At 42.5% G+C, this 22,997-nt stretch overlaps 1 protein-coding gene across 4 annotated transcripts in view; it reads left to right on the top strand.

The window, feature by feature from the left end:
* The window catches only part of adcy2b (adenylate cyclase 2b (brain)), an 88,151-nt gene that overhangs the window by 33,019 nt on the left and 32,135 nt on the right, over window positions 1–22,997 (top strand). For all 4 annotated transcript variants that reach the window (XM_047383923.1, XM_047383922.1, XM_047383920.1 and 1 more), the window contains 10 exons: window positions 442–553; window positions 3,291–3,418; window positions 6,825–6,983; window positions 7,562–7,694; window positions 9,726–9,902; window positions 10,006–10,046; window positions 12,362–12,442; window positions 13,048–13,117; window positions 16,033–16,130; window positions 16,735–16,819. In XM_047383923.1, the coding sequence (XP_047239879.1) occupies window positions 442–553; window positions 3,291–3,418; window positions 6,825–6,983; window positions 7,562–7,694; window positions 9,726–9,902; window positions 10,006–10,046; window positions 12,362–12,442; window positions 13,048–13,117; window positions 16,033–16,130; window positions 16,735–16,819 (1,084 nt within the window). The remainder of the gene's footprint in view (window positions 1–441; window positions 554–3,290; window positions 3,419–6,824; window positions 6,984–7,561; window positions 7,695–9,725; window positions 9,903–10,005; window positions 10,047–12,361; window positions 12,443–13,047; window positions 13,118–16,032; window positions 16,131–16,734; window positions 16,820–22,997) is intronic.

Here is a 22,997-nt window from a genome sequence, read left to right on the forward strand (position 1 = left end):
ACATGCTGAATGAAGGTTTGGAGAAAGTGGTTTTTTATTTAATTTAATGAAGTAATCCATGGACATTAGCAGATGTTTTCTACTGACAGGGAATGAATAAAAAGTAAAAAAAAAAAAAAAAAAAAAAAGGTAATACAAGGCATGTCCTTTTTGAAAAACTTTATGCTCACAAACAATAAGGACAGATGTGTTGACTGGCCAAGTCTGGCTGCTGACTTTGTTAGAGCCAGCTAGCCATAAGGCAGCCAAGTAAGAATTCAGATGATTTTCTGACCATTCAAGGGTCACCAAGAAGTGTAAACGTAGTTTCTTTGGGTTTATTGTGCTTTATCCAGTCCAATGATTCAATCAAATTCTGACCCTGTCTGAAAAGGAGCAACTGAAAACACACGTGCCATTTAATAAAAGTAAATGTCTTGGGTTTTTTTCTACTTTCTGCAGCATACTCTACGCCGACATTGTGGGCTTCACTCGGCTGGCCAGCGACTGCTCCCCTGGTGAACTTGTACACATGCTGAATGAGCTCTTTGGCAAATTTGACCAGATTGCAAAGGTAACAAACGTCAGATTACAGGCCAAGAAACAAATGCTCTGTCTATTTTCCAGTCGAATGATTTCTAAGCTTTGCATTTCATCTATAAATCCCTTGATGACTTATTACACTTTAGGCAATTATGGGATAATAAAAGCCAACTTTCTGTAGTCTGTGTGTATTTCCTGGATTAAAGTGTAAGGATTTAACACTAAAATTAAAGTAAAAGAGAACATTTTAGCAGTTTAAGCTAAAGGTGTAACAATACATTCAAGGTGAAGAATTTTGCTACAGCCATCTCAGTTTACCACGTACATGTATCAAATTAATACAGCATTGTTTTAAATGTCAACACATGTGGAACATCTATGTGGGCAACTAAATAAAGAGTATAATTTTATGCTTCGCCATGCAACAAAAATGGAACCAAAACAAAACAAAACTCTCAGCTGGTAGCTATTTGGGAGCATTTTGTTTTATAATTCAGCTACAGTGCAGATGAAGAAAGAAACAGAGGCTTTTTAACAGAGGCAAGATACCTAATTAATCAGAATAAGCTTTATTGCCAAGTTTGTGCACAAAAACAAGGAATTTTACTCCGGTACACTTTGTTCTCAGTGTGGATTTTGTTTTCAATATAAGGCCAATGACGGTGGTGTCATCTGTAAACGTCTGTAGTTTCACAGATGGGTCTGCTGAAATGCAGTCATTTGTGTAGAGCACGGGTCCCCAACTAAAATAGCGGGAAGTCCACTACCTCCATCGTCCAAACATTTTGGGGTCCGAACATTTCAAATTAGCTGACAAAAATATGTTTGTTCTTCTTTTTTTTTTACCATTTAATTAACACTAGTTTTATTTTTTAACTACTGATCAATTATTCATATGCTCATTAAATCATGTGCTGAACAGAAAAGTGAAATCCAATTTAAGTACCAATATTAAACGCACTTTGAATGGCACAATCGAGCTGGGTCTGTTCATCTTGGTATAACAGTTCTGCTCTCCTTGTGCTTGAGGCAGGCAGGGCAATTTGTTCTTAACTTAACAGTTACTTATCAGTAACCTTAATAGAGCCACAGCGCGCTACACTGACAGCTGGAGATGGGGCTTCATCCGCCATAGCTCCAGCTGTCAGTGGAAACACAGCTGGTACCGAGTAGAGCAAAACCGAATGGAGTAGAGCCACGGTCCCTAAGACAAGCCAGTAGAAAAGGGCAATTGGCAACCCGTGTTCAAGGACCCTGCATAGTTTCTTCTTTTCTTTGTCATTTTCTGGCAGTTGGCATACAACGATGTGATGCATTACCGCCACTAGCTGGCTAGGAGTATGGACCAGAATGTTCTTGACTCACATAGCTGGCCGTTGCGCCTGTTCAAAGGTCAGATGTAGCAGCCGGCAGGAACAAAATGTCTATATCTACATAGTAAATGTGAAAATTCTTTGTAGTCCAGACAAAATGCTCTCTAGGTCTGGATTTGGACCGGAGTCTGACGTTTGGGGACCCCTGGTGTAGAGGGAGAAGAGGAGTGGGGAGAGAACACACCCCTTGGGGGCGCGAGTCCTTATTGATCTTATGCGAGAGGAGATGCTCCCAAGTCTCACTTGTTGCTGTTGGTCCTTTGGGTAGCTAGTGATCCTCTGACAGGTGGATAGGGTTAGGGATTTACTCACCTCTAACTATGATAAGCAGAACCTAAATATTGCTGGTACTTAGTAAAAATAAGCTAAAGTTCAAATACAGCTGCCTGTTGCATTCAACCAGCCCCAAATGCAACATGAGTTTTTGTACTGGCAGACATGCAGACCAGGAGTTAGACAACAACAGGGGTTTTCCAATCAGTTGACCTTCTATGGTGCATTCAGGTACAAATGAAAACCAAATCTCCAGTCAGTTCTATATACTGGCTACTTTCTGAAATTCTAGAACATGCTGATGAAATCATACTACTGTCAGAGTATTTAAATTTTCCTTGTTCATCTGTAAAAAAAGAAAAAAAAATCAATACATACATTTTTTTATCTCAATGATTGTAAAGCACAAAAAACATACCAAACTATGGGTACTGAACTATCATTTTTGTGTACCTTCACACCCCTAGCGTAAACTCTTTGAGGTCGATTTCTGTTTTTTTAGTTTTATTAGGTTTTGGGTCAATAAACCATTAATGCATCATTAAACCATTTTTTATTCAAAATAATATTTATTTAGAATATTTATCCTGTTCAAGGTTGGGAGGAGTCCCAGCTTTGACATTGTGAGATTTGGGATAAATTCTAGACCAGGCGGCTTTCAATCAGAGTTTATCTAACTGGATTGGACTAATTATTAAACAGTTTCTGTGTCCTCAATCTGACCAAATGCCATATGGGCCTTAATATCATCCCCCTTCTGAGCCCTGTATGCGTGCAACATGCCCACAGTGAATGTCAGCCTCATGGTTGCTCAGCTATAAGGGTCTAAACAGTTGCGTCAGGCTTCCTGAGCTTTGTGTCCAGCAGCCATCTCCTCCTGGAGCTGCAGTTACATTCATAAATCAGTCCAATGGTGAGCTGTTACTCTTCCCACATGTGGAATAAGAGCTAATGTGTTATGTGTGTGGGTGTATGATTTTTAGGCCTGATGGATCTGAGTCTGAGAGTGAATGCAGAGTGGAAGTGAGGAGTAAATTAAATAGGAATCATTAATAAAGATATATAATCAAGGAGTTCTGAATGGATATACTTTACTTGCTTCTCTTTGGCTCATCCCTTAAGGAAAACGAGTGCATGCGGATCAAGATCCTGGGTGACTGTTATTACTGCGTGTCCGGACTTCCCGAGTCGCTGCCAAACCACGCCAGGAACTGCGTGAAGATGGGCCTGGATATGTGTGAGGCCATCAAGTAAAACACCAGAGCCCCCCCCCCCCCAATCTCCGTCTTCTTCTTCTCCTTCACAAACACAAACGTGCGCCTGTTAAACAGATTGAGCAGAAGGAATGCCAGATTAAATTCCAGCTTTGTTTACACTCTGGAGTAAACACAGGGTGAATTCAGTATGATAAGCCTCCGGACTGAACCAACACAAAATTCAAACAAATGAAAGCATAGCGTTGTTATTTTCCATTTTCTGCTCTCCGTCTCTCACTCATGCATGAAGACACATATTAGTTTGACATGCAGATGTTTTGGTTCGCTAGCGCTAACCTTTAATCATAGTCAGCAATTACAGCACCTCAATTACGAAGCAGTTTGTGGATTTCACTGTTTCTTTTTGAAAATATCCAACTGATCTTAACTGGATTGTGGACAAAACTGTTACTGTTTGATGTGGACTCAAACTGCGGCCTGCTTTGGCTTCTCATTTTATGTTTTTTCTCTGTCGAAAGTACAGGTCCTCCTCAAAATATTAGCATATTGTGATAAAGTTCATTATTTTCCATAATGTAATAATGAAAATGTAACATTCATATATTTTAGATTCATTGCACACTAACTGAAATATTTCAGGTCTTTTATTGTCTTAATACGGATGATTTTGGCATACAGCTCATGAAAACCCAAAATTCCTATCTCACAAAATTAGCATATCATTAAAAGGGTCTCTAAACGAGCTATGAACCTAATCATCTGAATCAACGAGTTAACTCTAAACACCTGCAAAAGATTCCTGAGGCCTTTAAAACTCCCAGCCTGGTTCATCACTCAAAACCCCAATCATGGGTAAGACTGCCGACCTGACTGCTGTCCAGAAGGCCACTATTGACACCCTCAAGCAAGAGGGTAAGACACAGAAAGAAATTTCTGAACGAATAGGCTGTTCCCAGAGTGCTGTATCAAGGCACCTCAGTGGGAAGTCTGTGGGAAGGAAAAAGTGTGGCAGAAAACGCTGCACAACGAGAAGAGGTGACCGGACCCTGAGGTAGATTGTGGAGAAGGGCCGATTCCAGACCTTGGGGGACCTGCGGAAGCAGTGGACTGAGTCTGGAGTAGAAACATCCAGAGCCACCGTGCACAGGCGTGTGCAGGAAATGGGCTACAGGTGCCACATTCCCCAGGTCAAGCCACTTTTGAACCAGAAACAGCGGCAGAAGCGCCTGACCTGGGCTACAGAGAAGCAGCACTGGACTGTTGCTCAGTGGTCCAAAGTACTTTTTTCGGATGAAAGCAAATTCTGCATGTCATTCGGAAATCAAGGTGCCAGAGTCTGGAGGAAGACTGGGGAGAAGGAAATGCCAAAATACCAGAAGTCCAGTGTCAAGTACCCACAGTCAGTGATGGTCTGTAAACTGCTGGTGTTGGTCCACTGTGTTTTATCAAGGGCAGGGTCAATGCAGCTAGCTTTCAGGAGATTTTGGAGCACTTCATGCTTCCATCTGCTGAAAAGCTTTATGGAGATGAAGATTTCATTTTTCAGCACGACTTGGCACCTGCTCACAGTGCCAAAACCACTGGTAAATGGTTTACTGACCATGGTATCACTGTGCTCAATTGGCCTGCCAACTCTCCTGACCTGAACCCCATAGAGAATCTGTGGGATATTGTGAAGAGAACGTTGAGAGACTCAAGACCCAACACTCTGGATGAGCTAAAGGCCGCTATCGAAGCATCCTGGGTCTCCATAAGACCTCAGCAGTGCCACAGGCTGATTGCCTCCATGCCACGCCGCATTGAAGCAGTCATTTCTGCCAAAGGATTCCCAACCAAGTATTGAGTGCATAACTGTACATGATTATTTAAAGGTTGACGTTTTTTGTATTAAAAACACTTTTCTTTTTTTGGTCGGATGAAATATGCTAATTTTGTGAGATAGGAATTTTGGGTTTTCATGAGCTGTATGCCAAAATCATCCGTATTAAGACAATAAAAGACCTGAAATATTTCAGTTAGTGTGCAATGAATCTAAAATATATGAATGTTAAATTTTCATCATTACATTATGGAAAATAATGAACTTTATCACAATATGCTAATATTTTGAGAAGGACCTGTACAGTGCCTTGAAAAAGGATTTACACCCCTTTAAACATTTTGTCACATTATGGCCACACACTTCAGTGTAATGTATCTGTATTTTATTTACCAAAAGTAGTGTGTAATTGTGAAGCAGAGGGAAAATTATACATGGTTTTTTAAATTCTTTACAGATAAAAATCTGAAAAGTGTGGCATTGTAATTCGCCATTCTAAGGCAAGAATATGCTCCTCTCCGAACCATTCTGTTGCAGCTCTTGCTGTATGTTTAAGGTTGTTGTCCTGCTGGAAGGTGCACTTCCACAGTCTCTCCAGTCTTCAGTCTTTTGGAACAGGTTTTCTTCCAGCAATTCTCCATTCATCCGCCCATCAGCTTTGACCAGCTTCCCTGTCCATGCTGAAGAAAATCTACCCCACAGCATGATGCTGCCACCACCATGTTTTGCAGTGGGAATGGTGTGTTTAGGATAATGTGCAGTGTTCATTCTTATACATACATACCATTTCACATGTATGCCAAAAATCATCTCTGACCAGAGCACCTTTTTCCACGTGTTTACTGTATCAGTTACTTGGTTTGTAGCAAAGCGGCAATGGAAGTGCGTATGTTTTTGTTGTTTGCTTTGCTTGCCAGTCTTCCATCAAGGCTTTCTATAGCAGACAACTAAAAGTTGTACTGTCAAAAGATTCTCCAACCTGTGCTCTGGGTCTCTGCAGCTCCTCCTGAACTACCATGGGCCTCTTGGCTGTTTCTCTAATTAATGCTCTGTCCACCATGTCTTGCTAAGTTTTCTGTTGAGCCATAGTCTTTCCATGTTCAGATGATCAAAGCTGGGATATGGTTTTGTAACCAAACCCTGCTGCAAAATCCTCCACAACTTTGTTCCTGACGTTTCTGCTGTGTTCATTGGTCTTCATCATGCTTTCTGTCTATTGATGTTCTCTAACTTCTGAGGCCTTCACAGAACAGCTGCATTTATACTGAGATCAAAGCAGACACAGGGCACTCCTGTGTCTTCTGATAGCAAGTGGCTGCACTTGATTTTATTAAGGGGAATCAGGGCGGGAAAGGAAATATCACCTGAACACTTTCCATATTTTTCTTTAAAACCATCTATATTTGTTCTTCTGCTTTACAAACATGCCCTACTTTGTGTTGTGACTATCACATAAAATCCCAATAAAATCCAGGTTTGTGGTTGTAACGTGACAACAGGATTGGTTGTAAATACTTTTACAAGGTGTTATATATGTTTCTTCCGTGCCTCTGCCACACATTTTGGTGAATTTCATCCTCCAGAAAACAGATGTCCGTTTCTGCTCTGCCCCGTTTGCAGGAAGGTCCGAGATGCCACTGGAGTGGACATCAACATGCGCGTTGGCGTCCATTCTGGAAACGTCCTCTGCGGTGTGATTGGTCTCCGCAAGTGGCAGTACGATGTGTGGTCCCATGACGTCACGCTGGCCAATCACATGGAGGCAGGAGGAGTGCCAGGGTGAGATTTTTCAAAGGATGTAACAATTTCACAGTAGTGTTTATTTGTAATTATTGTGCACGCATCACAGCTTCACCATTACGGTGGCCTTACAGAACAAACGTACTTTCAGTGGGACTTGGAACATGAGACAAGTTGGTTATAATTACACCTATTATAGCATTTAAGTAAATTACAGTAACCTCAGTTGACTAAGCAACTCTGCATTAGTTACGCTGCCATTAGATCTGGCTGCCTGGCGCTGTAACAAGCTTGTTAAAATTGGCCGATGGGCAGGTAAATGCTGCTCTGAAAAAAAGCTCTCTAGTACCACAGTGTTGTCTCACTGGGCCGCTAATGGTTTGTCTCCTGCTATGCCTGCTAAGAGGGGAAAAAAACCCACATCATCTGAAAAAGTGAAAAAAAATGTGTTTCTGTCTTCTTCCATCTGCAAGGGTAACAAACAGATGAAAAGGTAGAACTGTAGGCAGGAGTGGTGAGAAAGCTGGCGAGCAAAAAATGTGTTTTTATAGAGCTGTCAACAGCGCAGTGAAGCAAGAACTTCACCTCTCATTATGTGTCCACCTATTCATCTCCAGGAGGGTTCACATCTCCTTGGTGACGCTGGAGCATTTGAAAGGCTCATACAAGGTGGAGCCCGGAGACGGACAGAGCAGAGATTCCTACCTAAAAGAACATAATGTGGTCACCTACTTGGTCATCAACCCCAAGGTGAGATGCCACCATATGTATCCACTTACTAACGTGCTCAGCTCCTGTTGAAGATTGGGAGCAGCTCATAAGAAATTCAGCTAACAGTATTGAATAAATAAATGTGTCTAGTTATCTACAGTGTTGTGAAAAAGTATCTGCCTCCCTACAGATCTTTTTATTTATTTATGTTTTTGTCACACTTAAATGTTTCAGCTTACTAACCTAATTTTTAGATATAAAATTCAGTTTTCAAACAATGAATTCATTTGTTCAGCAACAAACTCGATATTATTATTAGAGAGGAACAAATCTTGATGTTACATATTATCATGGTAGTCTTGTGTTGTTGTACCACAGGGGCCTGCAACCTGCGGCTATGACCTTTCCACTGTAACCCTTAAAAATACATTTGGGAAATTGTTTTGATTGCAAAGGGTGATTTTAGCAAGCCTTATGTTTTTATGCAATATCTGCATAGATTGCCTACAACAGAATGACACAAATGGTTCATTTTATGTTATTTAATTACAAACTATGTGCTTTATTTTTAAAGTGGGCTACATATTTTTTTCATTGTCTTAATAATGAAAAGGACTCATTCAGCTGCCCTTGTTCTACTAGAGAAAGTATCTAACAGATAGAGGTTTTATTTTGTTTTCCTTTGGATTGAAAAGGTTGCTGACCGCGGGTCTATTACATAAAATATCAATATAACACATAAAAGTAGTTTGGTCATAATGTGATAAAATGTGGACAACTTCAAGAGGAATACTTTTGCAAAGCAGTGTAATTTAATATGACTGTGTTGGTTTTGGGTAATCATGATGAGACAGAACAGCCAAAAACAAGAGTGTTTGGTACATTTGGACCTGCTTGTCAAGGTCACACCCAAAACCACAAACAAATCATCTCCACCTCATTCTGCTCCCGGACAGACCGCGGCCAGTAATAAACACTGACAATGTCAAGTAGTGGAAAATAATGGACTGTAGCAGAGACTAAATGTTATCAAATGTTGGCAGGTGTTTGGTCAGTCTCTCGGCTCAGAGAGGATTATGTTTACAGGCGCTCTCTCTTCACTGGAGGCATTGTGAGAGGATTGTGAAATTGTGCAGCTCCTCCAGGCAAAACAGGACATTAAGGCCTGATTGGGGATATTTACGGGACCTGACTCTTCTGTGAACTGTCTGCTAAGAACATTTCTTTTTTAGAATAATGCTCCTGGCATCCAGAGCGTGCTCAGATTGTTTGGCTTGGCAACAGGAAAATCAAGCTTTAACCAGAGTATAAATTGGCCAAAATCCACAATCTCTCTCTAAATAATGAGCAGGAAGACCTTTCTTTTACCTCCTTCAGGCACCTTCTATTCATTCCCTATTTAATCTACTAAATTCAGTTTATTTATATGGCTTAAATTTAACCTAGATCTCTTTTAACTTTCGCTTCTTTTTCAGCAAGTGTCACTGCAGAATATGATAACGATTGCAATTGGTAGATTTTCTAGATGTGCACTGACCTTCCTCTCAATATTCTAATAAGGCTGCAGGTGCTCTCTGACATTCTCAATGAGCCCAGTCCAAACATGTGCCTGTACCACAGAAGGTGTCATCTCTGCTGTCACTGTCATTAAGCATCACTGTTAGAGCTGAAAATAGCCTCAGCCATTGCGGACTTTACGTGTTTTATCTTCTGACGGCATGTGGGACGTGTTTTTGTGTCTGGGGCAATCACGCTCACAGTCTCCACGAGCAATTAAAACAAATCACCTGAGGTACGGCTCTTAATGTGCCCTCAGATCACCCGCTGATTTAACCCAATTGGAGCTCTCTTTGTTAGTAGAAAAACACTCATGCCCAAATAAATGCAAGGCTGTGTCATTTGTCACTGAAAGTGTTTCAAGTGGCTTAAAACCCTGACAGGCAAGTCGAAGGTGTCGAAAGCTGTCAAATGTCTACAGTTGCCTAAGCTCACCGTCCTTCTCATTTTTACTCCCACTGATTCCATGCATTTTCACCTGTTGGTTTTCTCTTTTGTTGTTGGGCTTCCCAGACTGAGAGGCACAGCCCACTTTTGGGTGTGCGCTCCCGACCCTCTCTGGATGGGGGGAAGATGAGGGCGTCCGTCAGGATGACTCGATACCTGGAGTCCTGGGGAGCAGCCAAACCCTTCGCCAACCTCCATCATCGAGACAGCCTGACTGCAGACAATGGCAAGATCAACACTACAGTGAGTGATTTGTGTCAGTCTCGCTCTATTTGTCTTTCCCTCACCAATGCACAGAGACAAGCTGAAGGGCCAGCACTCACAGTGAATATATTTCATGTTCCAGGATGTTCCTATGGGGCAGTACTACTTCCAAAGACGAGAAAGGTGAGGCAGATGTTATTCCTGTTCCTGACACATCCAGCAGCTTTCAAAAGTATTCACCCAGCTTGGATTTTCCACATTGCAAACACAAAATTAAATGTATTTTATTGTGGCTAAATGTGATAAACCAACCAACAGTGATGCAGAATTGGAAGGTGGAAGGTTTGAAAGTGTGTTGTGCCTTTGTATACAGCTCCTTTTACCCTTAATACCCCTAAAAAGATCCAGTGCAACCAATTGCCTTCCGAAGTTACAATAAAAAGAGTCCATATGTGTGTGATTTCTTCTCAGTATAAATATAGCTGTAGTGTGTAGTCTTAGAGCTTTGTTAGACAACATTAGTGAACAAACAGCATCTTGAAGATCATTGAACACAGAGTAAAAAGCACTATCTCAAGCTTTGGAAGAAGCACAATTCAATCCATCATCCAAAACTGATAGGACAATGCCACAACTGCTTTCCACCTAAACTGACAGGATGGGTAAGAACATCATCAAACAGAAAAGCAACCAGAAGGCCCATGGTAACTCTGGAGGAGCTGCAGAGATCAGCAGCTGAGGTTGGAGAATCAAATGAAAGGACAACTATCAGATGAGCACTCTAAAAAACAGGCATTTATAAAAAGAGACAAAAAGAGAAAGCTATAGTTGAATTAAAGTCAAAAGAAGTACAGTAAGAAGAACAAGCTATGTGGGGAACACAGATGTCAGACAAGACCAAAATTAAATTTTCTGTCGAAGAAGGATCTTGGGTCGGACCAAAGCGCAGACAAGAGCTCGGTAGCCGCATCATAGTTTATTCTTAAAAAAGGTTGAAACGTAACAAAAACACTGCAGGTATGAATCCAGAGACAAAATCCAAAACATTCAAAACACTGCAGGTACTTTTGCAAAACGTAGCATAAGCGAAGCAAAAACAAAACATAGTCATGGTAGGTAAAGGGGTAATCAACAGAATAACAGAAGGAACCAGCCCGGAACAGAGACACCAAACCAACTAATATACTGGGGAAATAACAAAAGCAGATAATCAACGGAACAGGGAACAGGTGCGACAAGGGGGCAGGGAAGGAGCAGGAACAGGTGAAACAAATACAAAGGCTGAGGAAGAGTGAAAGGACAGAAAACACAAACTAAGCAAGATAATAAATCAGTGGAGGAAATAAAGAACTAGAATAACTATGAACTAAAGTAAACAGAGAAACTAGAGGGAAACATAGAAACAAAAACCTAAGAAATAAACAAAGAGCCATAAGGAGAATCTAAATTACAAAATAAACCATCACAAGAACCCACAAAGTCCAAAATGTCACTCCATGACATAACCCCCCCCCCCTCCCCCTCAAGGTCGGGGTCAGGCTGCAGTGCGTCAGGCAAAGAGTCAGGCTGCAGTGCGTCAGGCAAAGAGTCAGTGGTGCCTGGAACATAGTCAGTCAGTATTTCCAGTAGCACCCCCCAAAGGAAACTGAGCAGGTGCTCTGGACCAGGTCGTGAAGGCAGCCCGACCACGGGCTCCTCCGTGTCGTGACGAGGCTCTGTAGACCCGGCGGCGGCCGGCTGAGGCTCTGTAGACCCGGCGGTGGCCAGCTGAGGCTCTGTAGACCCGGCGACGGCCGGCTGAGGCTCTGTTGATCCGACGACAGCTGGCTGAGGCTCTGCCCCCCTCAAGGTCGGATTCCAGACGACCTCTGGGAACTAACAAGAGTTAAAAGCAAAAATAATTATTACAAAATAAACCATCAAAGAACCCACAAACCAAAATGTCACTCCATGACATTTTCTGGGCTACATTCAGAAAGCAATGTGTGGTAGAAAAGACAGTACATCACCGTGACCACACCATACCCACTAGGAAACATGATAGTGGCAGCCTCATGCTGTGGGAATTCCTTATTCACCAATAACTGGAATCTGGTCAAGGTTGATGGTAAGACAAATACAGGGAAATTCTAAAAGAAAACCAGTTAGAGGCTGCAATACTTGAAACTGGGGTGGAGGTTCACCCTCCATCAGGGCAACAGCCTTAGAAATACAGCCAGAGCTACAATAGAGGGGTGTGGATCACAGCATCTTTATGTGGAAGAAGGGCCCAGTCAAAGTCGAGGTAGTCCTCCACTCAATCTGACTCAGCTTGAGTTATTTTGCAATAAAGACTTGGCCAAAAATATCAGTCTCTAGATGTACAAAGCTGGTAGATGTAAATGCAGATGTAATACAAAATGCACATCGCACTTTTCATATTTTTATTTTGTTGAGTTTGTTGACATGTCTTATCTTTTTCTGCTTTCAATCATGTACTTCTTTTCTTTCAATTGAAGATCCAAATCTCAAAGGAAGAGGTTTGAGGAAGAACTCAATGAACGAATGATTCGGACAATAGATGGCATCAACTCACAGAAGTAAGCTCCATGCTCCATTAAGAAAACTAAAGGTCAGCTTCTTTCTGAACAAAGAGGAACATTTCATGGAATCAAGTCCAAGTTTATTTTAGAGTCATTTAAAATGGGTGTAGGCAGAAACTGAAACCAATCAATGTGCAAATGGCAAATTAAAAAGCAAAAGGCATCTTAAGACATGCATTGAAACATTCAAACGTAACTGTTTCGAGAATATTGACCTGCGGGCATTGATTATATTGCAACATTGTAATCTATGCCTGGAACTGGAAGTGGGTTTGGATCCAGCATCCAAAAAAGCCCCGAAGGACCCAATGTATGTCACAGCAGATGCACCATGATGTGTAGGGATATGTTTTAGTCATCATTTTTCAGTTGTTTTAAGTTATGTGCTTTATATGTGACCACCAGAGACCTTGTGGACAGAGCCTTAACTACATCTTTACATCAGTAAAGTTACCAAACTCATTTAGAACTGTCCTAATGGAAGTTCTTCCTGATATAAAATCAAAGTGAAAGTCCTACCACCTACACCATCTCAGCTGGTAAATAAGGTATCAGGAGGAATGACTTGTCCTCTGGTCTGTCTGCTTCAATTGTGTTTTTAGACAGTGGCTGAAGTCTGAGGACATCCAGAGGATCTCATTGTTCTTTCACAACAAAGCTCTAGAGAAAGAGGTAGGCGAAAGCATACACAACTGCAGACAGCTTTATCCACTGGGGAAACAAATCAATGGAATAAAGAAGCATGAATAAAAAATGTGTCACAGAGACTCTGCAGACTTGTCAAACTCTCTGATCAACTTTATATTCCCACTTTCAAACTTTATCCTGGAGTTATTGTGTTCTTGTAAACATTTTAGAGTGTTTCTTCCTCTTTTCATTTCATTTTTAATACAGTTTTAAAATGGCCACAGCACCTTGCTAAAGTATTCATACCCCTAGAACTCTTTCACACTTACCATGTTACAACCACAAACTTCAGTTTTTTTTGTTGGGATTTATCTGTCAGACCAGCATAAAGTAACTTATAACTGTGAAGTAGGAGGAAACAAATATGCTTTTTTTCTAAGTAGACCTGTTGCGTACAGTTTTATTCTGTCACCCCGAGTGAATATTTTCCTGCTATTCTCTTTCAGTTCTTCTAAAAAACTAAAACAGCTCAAGCTCCGTCAGATTGGATGAAAAGTGTCTGTAAACAGACATTTTTTTAAAGGGCCTGTAAAAGTGTCGGGCGCGTGTTTTGTACACTCGGGGGAAGAGAGGGGATGAGCTACCCAGTAATCAGAACCTGGTGGTGAGTTGGATCCTGTGGAAGAGGAGAAAGCTGGATAGATTTGGCAGGCCCAAGTGTATTGTAAGGGTCTGCTGGGAACGTCTGGCGGAGCACTCGGCTAGGGATGTATTCAACTCCCACCTCTGGGAGAGTTTTAACCAGATTCCAGGGGAGGTTGGAGACATAGAGTCCAAGTGGACTATGTTCTCTGGGTCTATTGTCGATCCTGCCGCCCGTAGCTGTGGCCATAAGGTCTGCGCTGCCTGTCACGGCTGCAATCCCCAAACCCGGTGGTGGGCACCGGCAGTAGGGGATGATGTCCAGCTGAAGAAGGAGTCCTATAGGCTGTGGTTGGCCTCAGGGACTTCTGAGGCGGCTGACGGGTACCGTGAGGCCAAGCATGCTGTGGCAGAGGCAAAAACTCGGGCCTGGGAGGAGTTCGGTGGGGCCATGGAGAACGACTACCGGTTGGCCCCGAAGCGATTCTGGCAAACTGTCTGGCAGTGCTCCACCAACACTGTTTACAGTGGGGGTGGGGAGCTGCTGATCTTGACTGGGGACATTATCGGGCAGTGGAAGGAGTACTTCAAGGATCTCCTCAATCCTGCCATCACACATTTTCTGGTGGAAGCAGAGGCTGGTTGGACTCTTTCATCACCCAGGCTGAAGTTACCGAGGTGGTTTAAAAGCTCCACGGTGGCAGAGCTTCGGGAGTGGATGAGGTCCGCCCTGAGTACCTCAAGTTTCTTGATGTTGTGGGGCTGTCATGGTTGACATGCCTCTTAAACATTGCATGGCAGTCGTGGACAGTGCCTCTGGACTGGCAGACCGGGGTGGTGGTCCCCCTTCATAAGAAGGCTGACTGGAGGGTGAGTTCCAACTACAAGGGGATCACACTTCTCAGGCTCCCTGGTAAGGCCCATGCCAGGGTATTGGAGAGGAGAGTCCGGCCGATAGTCGAACCTCAGCTTGTGCTGCAGTGTGGTTTTCGTCCCGGGCGTGGGAAACTGGACCAGCTCTACACCCTCTGCAGGGTACTCAAGGGTTCATAGAAGTTTGCCCAAAGGGTCCACATGTGTTTTGTGGACCTGGAGAAGGCATTCTGTGGGACTGTGTCCCTCGTGGTGCCTTATGGGGGTTGCTCCAGGAGTATGGAGTCAGAGGCCCTTTATTAGGGGCCATCTGGTCTCTGTACAAGCGGAGCAGAAGTCCCCCCACCGGAGGAGCTGGAGGAGGTGTCTGGGGAGAGGGAAGTCCGGGTGTCTCTACTGAGTCTGCTGCCCCCGCAACCCAGTCCCGGATGAAGCGGAAGATGACGAATACAAATACGAATTTGAATATCTGTAAAAATTTTGCCAATGATTGTCAAACAGATTTAGGTCTGGGCTTTGACTTGAACTGGAATATACTTTGATCTAAACCATCCCAGAGCAGCTCTGACTTTACATTTGGGGTTGTCCTGTTGGAAAGTGCCCCTTTTGCCTTCCCATTGTATAATACTACCACCCCCATGTTCCACTCTGTGAATGATATGTAGTCAACACATATTGTTTTGCAGGGAAAAAAGAAATTTCGGTGTCATCTTAGCAGAGCCCCTTTTTACAAATGTGTGCTATAATCACTGTAGCTTGCGGCAAACTGCAGACGGGACCTTTAGGGCTTTCTTTGAACAACTATTTTTTTCTTGCTTCTCTTTCACCAAGGTCAGATTTTTTGAGAGCAGTTCTAATAATACCAACAGATTCTGCCATCTGACCTGTAGATCACTGCAGCTCCTCCAGAGTTACCATGGATAGATTGAGTAATGCTTTATGAGATGTTTGAAGCTTGGGATATTTTTTATAATCTAATCTAATCTCTAATCTGCTTTAAACTTCTCCACAACCTGTCTGCTGTGTTCCTCGGTCTTGATGATGCTGTATGTTCACCAATGTTCTCTGACAAGCCTCTATGGCCTTCACAGAACTGCTGGATTTATGCTGAGATTAAGGTACATACAGCAGGATTCTGTTTACTAATTACATGAGTTTTGCATTGGATTTTATTTGGGGGTAGCAGTTGAAGGGGGAGGAGAACACACTTTTCAGACTTTTAGTTATAAAAAAATTTGAAAACCCTTTATTTCCTATCATTTTCTTTCACAATAAACCAAAACTTTGGTCACTCTGTTGGTCTATTACATACAATTCCAATAAAATCTTTAGTTTGTGGTTGTGAAGTCTCTGGATATTTCTTTTGGTTATGGTCTTATGCTTTACTAGTCATCATTCTGCTTTACCCCAGAATAATATTTCCTGTATTTATTTTCTCTCAACAGTACAGATCCACCACGTTACCTGCCTTTAAGTACTACGTCACCTGCGCCTGCCTCATATTCTGCTGTATATTCATTGTGCAGATCCTCGTCTTGCCCAAGTAAGTCTTCAGACCTTTCACTCGACTTGCATAGCAAACTCCACCAGAGGCATCAGCCACCTCCAGCTGCGGTGGCATGCTGATGCGCAAAAGCCATTTGACACCAGCTGTCTCATCAACAGGACCTGGCTGAAATGAAAGAGGCAGGAGAGCAAGAGGCAGAATGTTTAAAAAGCTGATGGAGATGAAAGGGCACTATGTCTGCCAGTGATTATAGATCAGGTGAATCAAAGCGTGGCGTCACTTTAACGCTGAGGAGAGAAATTTGTAGTCATGCTAATTTACCGCTTCTCTGAGCCAAAGGTGTAATTTTGCTTCTGAGAAGCCATTGATTTTCTAATTTTTGTCTCTCTCCTATCCTGCTCACTGCCACATTGCTCCACACATTGAGACATTACCTCATCTGCTTTATGGCAGATACATCTAACTTTTGTCATGCTTAAGAAAAAAATTATGTATTGAAAGCTTTGTTTCTGAAGATTGCCTAAAATCTCCTATTATGTCCCATTAGTGTGGATGGATTGCAGCTCTGAAGCAGAACAGTAGAAACTTAATCACTGTTGTGTGGCCCTGGCTGGCTCTCCAGAGTGTGTTTTTGTTGCAGAACTGCTGTGCTGGGGATCTCTTTTGGTCTGACATTCCTGCTGTTGGCTTTGATCCTTCTCCTTTGCTTCGCTGGTCACATTTTGGTGGGTTTGCATGGACACACACACACACACATTCACACACACACACACACACACACACACACACACACACACACACACACACACTCACAAACATACACACAGCAAGGGCCTCAGGTGGTATTTTATGACTTCCATTCGAGTACCTACATTTATATCTAACCCCAATACTTTACCAGTATATTTCTTACACTAACCTTTACCAAAACCTAATTCACACCAAACCTCTAAACCCTAAAAACCCTAAAAAAGGGATACTGCCACATTAAGCACACATTTTGGTGCCTATAAGGCCTATTGGTCTTCAGAAGGTTACTGGATATATATGAGAAAAGGTCCTAAATCACTATCATAAACCAGTTCACACACACAGACACATATACACATGCAAACATAGTATTGACAATGGCTTGCAAATGTTTTTAAACACCTGATCGTAATGTGTCCTAACAAAAAACCCAGTGAGTAAAGATAACTATAAAGTAGAAAAAGGTAGAAAGAATAATCATTTTATTTTAAAATATAAATTTTTAGGGATTTTAAATTAAGAAGATTGCAACTTTGAGTGTTTTATTTTTGTTTTTAGGAGGTGGGGCTAAAACAAAACCTCTAAAATAAAAAAAAGTATAGGTTTACCATATTCCTTGGCTGTTTTGCATGCACTGCTGGTTTGACTGATATCCACAGATGTTGGCAAACTATGGTATGGCAATGGGATAAGGTTTAAATTCGTTATATATTTTGAAGCTTGGATATGCTAACATCTTTTTGTTCTGAAGTTGCTGTGTCAAGGGACATTAGCCATTATGCAGCTCCAAATCATGATCAGTCAAACTGTTTCTACAAACATTAGTGAAAGAATGGGTCACTCTCAGGAGCTCAATAAATTCCAGCATGGTACTGTGATAGGACGCCACCTGTGCAACAAGTCCAGTCGTGAAATTTCCTCACTCCTAAGTATTGCAATATCAACTGTTCGTGGCGTTATATGAAAGTGGAAGAGATTGGGAACGACAGCAACTCATGCAGAGTATTAAGGCTAACGCTATAATAATCCTCTTGATATATATATATATATATATATATATATATATATATATATATATATATATACAGGGGTTGGACAATGAAACTGAAACACCTTGTCATTTTAGTGTGGGAGGTTTCATGGCTAAATTGTACCAGCGTGGTAGCCAGTCTTCATTGATTGCACATTGCACCAGTAAGAGCAGAGTGTGAAGGTTCAATTAGCAGGGTAAGAGCAGAGTTTTGCTCAAAATATTGAAATGCACACAACATTATGGGAGACATACCAGAGTTCAAAAGAGGACAAATTGTTGGTGCACGTCTTGCTGGTGCATCTGTGACCAAGACAGCAAGTCTTTGCGATTTATCAAGATCCATGGTATCCAGGGCAATGTCAGCATACCACCAAGAAGGACGAACCACGTCCAACAGGATTAACTGTGGACGCAAGAGGAAGCTGTCTGAAAGGGATGTTCGGGTGCTAACCCAGATTGTATCCAAAAAACATAAAACCACGGCTGCCCATATCACGGCAGAATTAAATGTGCACCTCAACTCTCCTCTTTCCACCAGAACTGTCCATCGGGAGCTCCACAGGGGTCAATATACACGGCTGGGCTGCTATGGTCAAACCTTTGGTCACTCATGCCAATGCCAAATGTTGGTTTCAATGGTGCAAGGAGCGCAAATCTTGGGCTGTGGACAATGTGAAACATGTATTGTTCTCTGATGAGTCCACCTTTACTGTTTTCCCCACATCCGGGAGAGTTACGGTGTGGAGAAGCCCCAAAGAAACGTACCACCCAGACTGTTGCATGCCCAGAGTGAAGCATAGGGGTGGATCAGTGATGGTTTGGGCTGCCATATCATGGCATTCCCTTGGCCCAATACTTGTGGGCTACCGAACCATTCTTGAGGACCATGTGCATCCAATGGTTCAAACATTGTATCTGAAGGTGGTGCCGTGTATCAGGATGACAATGCACCAATACACACAGCAAGACTGGTGAAAGATTGGTTTGATGAACATGAAAGGGAAGTTGAACATCTCCCATGGCCTGCACAGTTACCAGATCTAAATATTATTGAGCCACATTGGGGTGTTTTGGAGGAGCGAGTCAGGAAACGTTTTCCTCCACCAGTATCACGTAGTGACCTGGCCACTATCCTGCAAGAAGAATGGCTTAAAATCCCTCTGACCAATGTGCAGGACTTGTATATGTCATTCCCAAGACGAATTGACGGTGTATTGGCCGCAAAAGGAGGCCCTACACCATACTAATAAATTGTTGTGGTCTAAAACCAGGTGTTTCAGTTTCATTGTCCAACACCTGTATATATATATGGAGAAAAAAACTCTATTAGATCATTTCAATTGCAATGGACACGAAGACTGAAACAATAAGGAAAAAAAGAAGCAAGAAAGGTTCCGCAAAAAGGAAAACAGGAGAGAAAGAATAATCACCTTTTATAACCTGTCATGTTGTATTAGAAAGAAAACAAAATGACACCCTAGAACACTGCTTCTACACCTGCAGAATCATATTTAACAACAGCAGTGTCACCAAAAAATGCGGTACTAATGAATGCAAGATGTATTTTGTGGTAACTGCTGCTCAATATAGAACATCTGTCTATCTGTTAATACTGGAATCCAAATACTTGTGGATCCAAGTGTGAGCCCGCTTGTGTATATAAGGTTTCTCCATTAAAAATATGGCCACAGACCTGCCCCTCTGGACCCGAGACAGACACGGAAGAGATCTAAGCCACTGACATCCAAAGGCCCCCCCAAGAACCCCAGAAGGACCACCCCTGGGACTATTGCAAACCCCTCCCACCAAAAACCACCAATACAACAGCGGCACACACAAAAGCACCCTGCCCCGGACACCAAACCACAAATACACCAGCAGGAAGAGACACCAGCCACTGGCAGGGAGTGTGGCGGGAAGGAAATAGGCCCCACATGTCATGGGAGCTCTAAGCTAATCCAGGTGAGGGAGCAGCTCAACCTGACACAAAAACAGGCACACAGTCAGAATCACACATTCCCATCCTCATGCGTATACATATAAACACTGACACCCACACACCTAACGTAAAGACACATAACAATGGACGTCATACACTCACTCACACTCCCCATACATACACTATACTGCCAGGTCCAAGTACCGATCTCCAGAGGGACCACCAGCCCCAAGACCCACGAGGTGGTCACTTTCATTCCGGGTCAGAGACAGGCAGGCCGCCCCAGCCCAGACTGGTGCACCCCACGACCCCTCGTCTTGAACCCAGAACCCAACGACCCCCGTCCCGATCTGGAGAGGAGGTCATGAACAAAAGTGGGTCCTACCTGGTCCAAACAAGCCCGCCAATCAGAGCCTCCCCATGATAAAGCAGTCCCAAACCCCCATTGAATTCTAATCTCACACTGTGATCCTCCCACCCCCAATCAACCCCAACATGAATTTCCAAACAGGGCCAACCCCAACCAGGACACCAATATCAAACACATGCCCTTGAGCCCAAATACCAAGAATCCCCTCCCCAAAGGGGCATACTCCCACTGATATGCTCCACCCTTAAAAAACCGATGAAGACACATTCTCAAAGTGCAAGCTCCACAACCAGCCCCGCTCCAAGCACCCCCGCATCACCCTGCCTCCCACCACACAGTGTGCCGCAACAGCAAGGTATGACCCCACACAAAAAAAACCCAGTCTCCCCCCACAAGCGTAACACAGCAGGCACTACTGACCACAAACTCACCCGGCAAGAGGTCTCCGGCCGGCGGCACACACCCCGGGCCGACCACCCCTATAATGCCCCCACCACCACACAAACACACCACATCGCCGCCAGTGCAATGACAGCCCAGGGAGAAACACCAACCAGCTCAGCTCCACCGTCACCGCTCAGCTAATTCAAATGTATTTTGTCATAGACCAACAGAAATGTACAATAATTAAATGGAAGGAAAAAGATACATAGTTTTCACATTATTTTAAAATAACATCTAAAAACCGTGGCATGTATTTGCATTCAGTCCCCTTTAGTTAATAATTTGCAGGACCACCCTTTGCTTGAAGGTCCTTTAGGGTATGTCTCTACCAGCCTTGGACATCTCTAGACCGAAACTTTTGCCTGTTCTTCTTTACAAAAGGACTCAACCTCAGTCAGATTGGAAGGAAAGTATATGGGGAAGGTCTGAATATTACTTTTTAAATTTTGCCACAGACTGTAGATAGGATTTAGGTCTGGACTTTGACTGGGCCATTCTGATAAATAAAAATGCTTTGATCTAAACCATTTAGCTCTGCTTGTAGAAAGCCCCAGGCTTTTGAGAAGCCCGAGGCTTTGTAAAGCCCAGGTTGTGTTTCAATATGAATTTACCTGGGTAATTTCACTTTCCTGGGGCTTTACTTTCACAGGTAAATGGTCCTATTGTCGAGTAGGTTTTTTCATCTTTCCCAGGGATTTGTTTAAGGGGCAGCGTTGCTTGCAGAGAGGCACAATAACCCCCATCTGCAGCTCGCAAGATGTGGAGGGCTCAGACATTTGGCGGGGTCAGACATCCAACTACACCCTCAAATTGTTTTGATTGAATAGTCCTTCTCCTTCCCTCTAAATGTCTGCTTCTACTCCTTCAGTGAACTTAATTTTAAATTAGATGTTAGTTTTAAGTTGAATATTTGGCAGACATTTACTCTCCTTGGTTCACTGCAGGCCGGGATGGCTTTTCATGCCTCTTGCAGAGAAGGCGGATAGCGAGACTCCGTGTACTCGCTGCTGAATGCAGTGGTTCACTTAGGGACCATCAACAATATTAAAGTCAAACACTTGGCCATGAACTTTGGGTCATGACAAAAAAATCCCAAAAATCAATAGCTTCCAGGTGACCTAAACACAGAATCGTTGCTAAAATGTGTGACAACACTAGACTAATGAGACACACCAGATTTCATGAGATTTTCATTGATCTCCTATTTTATAACCACATTTTTATGGAAAAAAGGATCATATATTATAACAGGTTTCAATGAGGCAACATTTATGATTCAATGTAAATTATTTATTTTGCTTCAGCCTCAAGTCTTTTGAAGCCTCTGACAGATTTTTTTCCAGGATTTTCCTGTGTTTAGCTCCATCCATCTTCTCATCAGTCCTGACCAGTTTCCCTTACCCTGCTGAAGAAAATCTTCCCACAGCATGATGATGAAACCACTGTGCTTAACAATTGTGATGGTGTGTTCAGGGTGATGTGTGTGTAAACTGTGTTTACTTATGTGACTTCTATAGATAGTTGTTTGCACTGTGTTCTACTTTGGAGTGACATAGTAGATGGGGCTGAATGCAAATGTCACACTTTTTAGATTTATGTTCAGAAAAAAACATAAAATCCCAACTAAACATGCTGAAGGTTTTAGTGTGACAGAATAGGAAAGGCTGAACGAGAATAGGCAATCAGGGCACTGTAGATACCTGAACAGTTGCCTTGTGTTTCTTTTGCAATTGTAAAACTATGTGAAAAAGAGTAAGTCAGTTGATTTCACATGAAATGTTAAGTAATTATTTTGAAGCTAAAATTTTTGCCCTTTTATCTTCTGTCCAGTTAATTAAATTATTTTAAAAGAATGTAGATATTTTGTATGCTGCTATTTGTGCTTTATGTTTACAGTTTTCCCTCTCTTATCCTGCTAATGTGGATTCATATAGTGTCAGTATTAGTTTACTGACAGGATATCTTTAACTCTCCCATCTGAACACATTTAAAGATTTACAGTACATGTGAGAAATCCACACACCAGATGTAGCACGTAAGAAATCTGCTCTGCATTAATTCAGAAACAGATAACCCTGAAGAGCAGTGTGTCATGAATAAATGATTTTATGCATTCACTGCCAATCTCCATATCTGGCTTTTTGGAACTGTGGAAATCACTGAGCACTTCGGCTCATAAGATTCAAGTCAAATGTCCTCTCTGGATACGTTGCAGTTTTGTGCTATCATGAGATGAGACCTGGGGCATTCATAAATTATTTGGCCGTCACCATAAGTCACGCTGTCATTTTAGAAACTACTGTAAAACACAAGGAACAACTGTTCTGGAAGATTTCAGCTTAATTTTTGAGAGGTTTGTACATTTTG

Source organism: Girardinichthys multiradiatus, chromosome 13 (assembly GCF_021462225.1).
Source record: "Girardinichthys multiradiatus isolate DD_20200921_A chromosome 13, DD_fGirMul_XY1, whole genome shotgun sequence".
In the NCBI taxonomy this organism is placed as follows: Eukaryota; Metazoa; Chordata; class Actinopteri; order Cyprinodontiformes; family Goodeidae; genus Girardinichthys; species Girardinichthys multiradiatus.